This window comes from Archocentrus centrarchus, chromosome 5, assembly GCF_007364275.1.
Source record: "Archocentrus centrarchus isolate MPI-CPG fArcCen1 chromosome 5, fArcCen1, whole genome shotgun sequence".
Classification (NCBI taxonomy): Eukaryota; Metazoa; Chordata; class Actinopteri; order Cichliformes; family Cichlidae; genus Archocentrus; species Archocentrus centrarchus.
In genome coordinates this window covers 11953258-11959558 of record NC_044350.1, presented here as the reverse complement: position 1 = coordinate 11959558, position 6301 = coordinate 11953258, and the positions used below count along the sequence as shown (strand labels likewise).

Here is a 6301-nt window from a genome sequence, read left to right as displayed (position 1 = left end):
CTTTGTTGGATTCTACTATAGCTGAACAGATTTCATGTGAGCCCTTTTGGAGTCTTTAATCGGGGACAAAAAGTTAACATCCTTAGTTAACAGATTTAAAAGGACAGCAGATGAATCTGCTAAGTGAGTCTGCAAAAATGTGGAAAAGCTATTGCCAAGTGAGTACTGTGAAAAGATAATGGGCATAGGTGGACTCCAAACATCCCATCAATTAAATTACAAGTGGAATCATCCACTCAGAGAGTGGTTACTGGAAAGGGCCCCCACTTTCTTTCACTGCTCCCGAGCCAAAGCATCACAAACAACAACAGCAACTACAACCACCTTTCACTTCCTGAAACCGAACACTTGGTAAACACTCTGCCCCACAAGTCAGACACATTCACAAGGGGATTAAACAGTTTGAAAAATGGGAGATAACTCTATAAAAATATTATTTTTTTAATAACTTAATATTGTTTGAGCAGTATATCTTTTAAAGTACAAGAAAAGTTTTTGAAATGAAACTAAAATTAAAAAAATCTTCCAACTCTATTTATAAATTACAGATGTTAAACTCTCATTTACTAATGAAACTATTATCTTACAGAGAGGTGAAGTAAGCCCTAGTTTGTTCTCAGGGGAACAGCAAGAACATGTCAGGCAGTGTTCAGTGCTCAAGCATATTCACAATGCAACAGTATCAGTGTTGTTTCTCAGAAAAGTGCAGACAAGATGAGCGAGTAAAAGGAAAATGTCCCTTTTGCATTGGCTCAGTATTACTAGTTTCAACATATGCTATGAGTTATTGTAGAACTGTTTAAAACCTTTAAAATGAATTGTGTCCTTTGACAGACGTTTCAGTTTAGTAGGAACAGAAGTCATGAAATAAATCACAGCAAATGGGAGAGAGAAAAAAATGGCATGGCAGATGATTTACAGTGCGTCTGTAAGTGTACAAGGGAATGACTAGGTGTAATTTCCAGTTACAGTTAAAATCCTCCTGTTTTTCTGAAGTCATAAATAACGATGCTGCATGCAGAGAAATAAAAGGAGGTACTGAGCGTTCGCAGCTCACCAAACCTGCTCTAAAGTCACCGTCTCTCCTCTACTGATCTCCATAAAAATGCCATACACGTTCCTAGGTACAGCTCATAGCTGCTGAAAATAAATATATTCATTAAATTAAATCAGGCAATTAAAGTGAGCTTCTGCAAGGGTCTTCATTGGCCCATGGTGCAAATGGGAATGACTATGATGAGAATGATAGCCACTGCAGTGGCTATGAGTGCAACCAGCTTGCAGATCTTGGCCCGGCGGAGATCAGCCTCTTTCCGCCTGAGCAGAGCATCGTAGCCTGGAGTGTAGATGTCGTCCATCCAGAACTCCATGTTGTTGGGGTTCAGAGACTCCGGAGCCTGAGGGACATAATGCCATTTAGTTTCTATAACGCTTATAACTGTATATCTGTTTTATTATTTCACACTTGTTACTGGCCAATCAGTCATCTGCAAACCACTTTAATTTGTAGTGATGTGTATAAAATGTGCAATACAAATAAAGTTTGATTGGTGAATGTGGATTCAGCAGAGATAATATCTCAATCTATCTGATGTACAGTATAGTCTTTCTTCATCTTCTTTTCTTCGGTCTGCATTATGCATTTATGTTAGGCTATAAAAAAACTTACATTCTTTGGTTTAGTCATTTATCCACTACAGTCATCGACTTAATTCAAGAAACAAGACAAGAAACACAACAGTTTTTTAAAATTTTTAAACAATTTTATCTCTTTAAGAATCACTAATTCTTGCCTGTAAGTCCAAAGGTGAGATTCGTGCCTCTCTGTCATCTACAGTCCATATTGGTCGTCCCCTTCCCTCAGCCAATCTGGGGTCCATGACCTTTCCGGAGCTTAGCCCCCCTGTGAGACTGCTGTCTTTGTGGTGGAACAGGGACGAGTTAAACACTTGCTCCACCAGGCTGGTGGGCTTTTGGGAGAGTAGGTTAGTGGTGCTGCCTGATTGATCTGCCTAGAATAAATATGGACCAAACATAGATTTTATGTATGCTGTTTATACCATAATTATCTTTAAACTTTTACAAATATTTAAAATTCAGGAAGGTCAACAATGTCAGCTCAGCTAAATACCACTGTGTATATACATTTGAATGGATGGCCTGTATTTCTTTTCAGCGCTGACCAAATCTTAGTCACCGTAAAAGTTTCAACCAATAGTCCACAAAGTGGTCTAATTAGCTCGTCAAATAACCACATAATCACAGTCAGCAAAGTACAGGGCTAAGAAAAGGCTTTTGTGGCTGCACAGCATGTTTACATACATGGTTCAAACTGTGTGCTTGCCTTCAAAATGAGTGACAGTTAAGTACGTTTTAAGGGAGAATAATTATATGCTATTGACCTAATCTCTAACAGTTAGTTTTTGTATCATAGAAAATCTAGAAAAAAAAAATAACAAAATGAGTGTAAAATGTACTATGTGGAATTACTCTACCTGTCCAGATTTTCTTTGTGAAACTTTGCCATCTTTATTTTTCGAGAACGACACTGTCCAGTCTCTTGCAGAGTTAGAGACATTCAGTTGTTTAGAGTCAGAGACACTTTTCTCTTCGGGCTGGGTTTTAGGGGCACGAGTAGAAGGTGCATCCTTCTTCCCTTCTTTCGCCCCCTTTGACTCTGCCTGACCTTTGCTGCTTTCTGTTTGATCTCCTGTAGTATTCCATCGGCTCCAGTCCAGACTACTGGAGCTTGTACCTGGAAAGAGATGTCCAGATGCAGACAAAGGTTGGGGCTCTGATGATTCAGAAGGAGTTAAAGGGTGGCTCATAAAAGAGGAGACACCACTGAGAGGCTCAAGCCATCTCCCACCTGTAACTTGTCCGCCACTTCCAGGGGGCTGCTGGATCTTTTCGTCTAGTCGCTGCAAAGCAGAAAGTACCTGGGAAATCTCAGACTTCACATCATTCAGTGATTCAAGTTGTCTTTCTATCTGGCTCATACGGAGTAGCAGCTTACAGACACTAGCTTTGAGCCCATCATCGCTGCTTTCTAGAGAGTGGAAGAGCCTTTGGAGTTGGCCTAGTCGACCACGTCGGGCCTCGGGGGTGTCTTGGTTAGCGGTGCTATCACTGGGGTGCAGGACTCCCGTGGAGCCACACATACTAATGTCATCTAAGAAACGAAAGATGGCACTGATGTCATCTTCACAGAACTCAGGGTCATCTAATGAGGTCATAAAAGAGAGGCGATCAGCATGAACAAGGCTACGGAGTCGCCGAGGGTCCGGTGGGTCTGTCTGTGTTCCCTGAGCTTTAAATCCATCACCTCCACCTGGCAATCCACTATCTCCACTCTCACCTCCTGAAGACCCCACAAAACGGCTGATAGCAGGTGTTGATCGCCTTGGAAGTTGTCCCCCTTGTGATTCCATGCCCATTCCAATGCTGTCTAGCCCTATCCGATCCTCTAGACTGTGACTCTTACTGCTCCACGCAGGCTTTTTTGTCCTGGGAGGTTGAAGGTGCCGTGGGGATGGCTCTGGAATAGAGCCGGGTCCAAAATAAGTTGAGTCCTGTAGGTCATCCAAGCTTTCGTGTTTAGTTCGTTGCTCTGGTGCCTGGTGAAGTGCTGTGGGTGATGGGTAAGGATTTGGGATCATTTCAAAGCTGAGATTGTCAAATCCTTTCTGCACTTTGTTGGGACTGGGAGACTCACTGCTAACAGTGACCTGGGGTATTAAAGGTGGCTGGTTGTGGAAGTCTTTCCTAAAGATGTTTCTCTTCTGGTCAACTGATGTTCCCTGTTCAGCTTCAAACACCTCCACGGGAGCAGACTCTCCACTAGACTCGCTGTCCGTTTCCAAAGGTAGGTAGATATTCTTCATCACGTCGTCGGGGATTTGACTGCTAGGGTACAGGAGCGTGGTGTGAGGCAAGTCGAAAGACACGGCCCTCGCCCTTATTGGAGGGGAGGACACAAGTGAGATGGGATCTGGGGGAAGACTTGCTCGCTTCCGTATGGAGTAATTTGATTTTGGAAACAGCAAGTGCTGGTCAATAGGCTGGCCACTGGAGTCAGAGTGGGCGCGTGCTCTTTCTCGACCAGGAATGTTCAGCTGGTGGATTCCAGGCAGACTGGGGCCTGGGGACTGGTCAACAGGCAGGACAGTCTGGGCTCTCATTGGTTGGCTGCCTTCAGAGACCCCACCCGTCATCTGAATAAGATTGAAGATAGTTACTATGTCAGCAGCGACACCTATGGGTGATAGCCCCTGGCCTCTTGTAGAAACTCTGTCCCTGAACAGGGTGGCTGGGAAACAGGGATCCCTGCTTGCAGCAGCAAACAGCAAACTCCTGAGCTCAATAAGGTGCTCGAGGTCAAAGCGGCTGCTGACCATGCGACAAAGATCCTGGAAGGTAAGCCATTGGCGCATATTGGCCAGTTCCTCCAGGATCCCCAGAAGAACTCCAGGGTATTCCTGCTGCAGGTTAGCCATGGTTGCTGACCTGACAAGCAGAAGAAAGCAGTTAGCAAGGCGACGCCTGGTACATGTAAAAGTACAGCACCTCTCAACTGCAAGACAATTCTGCACAACTAATTTGCTTCAGATGTGAAAGACAAGGTATAAAAGTAATACAAATATATTAAAGCCACTTAAACAGGATTGCAGAGGGAACTGAAGTCCCATAACAGACCAGATGTAAAGTGAATGGAGATGAAAATAAGTTCCCCAGGAAAACAGGTTGATTTTAATAGTTCATTTAATAAAACTTAAATTAGAATAACAACCATACACTGTATTCATAAAAATATGATGTAATTGAAGTTATTGTAGCCTAATCTTTACTGCTGCTCTACAATGTCTTTATTATTATTGTTATTATTAAAAATAGAGTATACGTTTCTAAATGGCACTATGTGGCTCACTTTACAATCACATTTGTAGTGTTGAGTTTCTTATGAGGTTACGAGTTTCTGTTAGTTACAGGAGTGATTTACTCTTCCTGTATGACAGAGGATACTTTTTTCAGTTTTGGAAAGCGACCTTATTCTAGGATCCTAAAATAAACGATCATCTGATCTGATGACGCCGTCACACTGCGCACATTTACCTCACTGGACATTTCTAATCCAGTTTTTTCTATTAACAGCTTCGGGGCATTTACTGAACAAATGCAGACCATATGGATGAACATATTATTAACGTGCATTTAGAAACTTTATACCAATTGTTGCATTTGTAAACGATCGTGAGATAAAAACAGGACGGACCATTTTCTCTCCCTTTTTTTTTTTCTTTTTAAAGGCCCCTTTTGGATTTGTGTGTCAGCTGGAATAAAACCAGTTACAGGACAATGCTGCTGATGCAAAGTGGGTTGTTAACACGTCAGTGACACCGTAGCATATGCCAAGGTAAACCTCAGTGTATTTCCACTCACCTGAATCTACCACCGCAGAATTACAGCCACGCCTGTAGCCATCATTAAAATCCAAATTCACGCTGACAGAAAAGTCATATTCCAAATAGATCCGGGTAGCATCGCTCTGACCGCACTCCTTTCACGGGCTTCGCTGTTTGAAGCAGGGACTGGCCCACAGCCCAGGAAGGAGAGGAGAAAATTAGAAATCAGGTCATCTTCCCACAAGTCCCTGCAGTCCCCTAAGGGACCTCAAAATACATCCAAACGGTTTCCCCTCACCGCAGATCAGCGACGACACGTGTAACGTCAACAGAACACCGACATTTCTTACTGACACTTGGCGAGACACTGATGTCTTTGAGTGGGTCAAGACCTACAGCATATTTTCTCAGGCTGCCATGGCAATAATTGGTTGTGTGCAAACTGAGCATGAAAATAAAGGGCAGATTAAAAATTGATGTTTGCTAATTGACACTCCTTCAACTTTAAACCGACAGTGAACCATAAGGTGGAGGCTAAATTGCCTGCTAGATTGCTGTGCACACACTAAAGTGTCTGGCAGACTTCAGCCCTCCCAGACTTTTCACCATTACTCTGCATTATCATCCATAAAGGGTTGTACTTAAAACCCCATTAGACCAAGAGAGATGCAAGGCTTTCATCGCTGAGTAGTAGCACTCTGCTACAATGAGAATGGACATCTCTAATTCATCCAACTCACTAGAACAGCATCCATCATCCCATGTACTCAGGAATCAATACAGTGAACGAGCAGTGGTATGAAAGGCAGCGTGGGTGTAGGCAGTAATGTATTACTGTCAGGCCTGTTGAGTGGCAGTTCTTGTAGCCGGGCATGATAGAAAGACAAAAGTCAACACAT

At 43.0% G+C, this 6301-nt stretch overlaps 1 protein-coding gene across 2 annotated transcripts; it reads right to left on the bottom strand.

Moving 5' to 3' along the window:
* Positions 1-488: 488 nt before the first annotated feature.
* Positions 489-5746, bottom strand: LOC115780744 (major intrinsically disordered Notch2-binding receptor 1-like). 2 transcript variants are annotated; one of them, XM_030730127.1, is made up of 5 exons: positions 5440-5746; positions 2870-4506; positions 2496-2755; positions 1794-2012; positions 489-1397 (listed from the first exon to the last, which is right to left on the bottom strand). In XM_030730127.1, the coding sequence occupies exons 2-5, from the start codon at positions 4494-4496 to the stop codon at positions 1203-1205; spliced, it is 2301 nt and encodes a 766-aa protein (XP_030585987.1). In that variant the 5' UTR covers positions 4497-4506; positions 5440-5746; the 3' UTR covers positions 489-1202. The 2 variants fall into 2 exon arrangements, with proteins under 2 accessions (XP_030585987.1, XP_030585986.1); XM_030730126.1 differs by having other exon boundaries at positions 2496-4506.
* Positions 5747-6301: the final 555 nt, after the last annotated feature.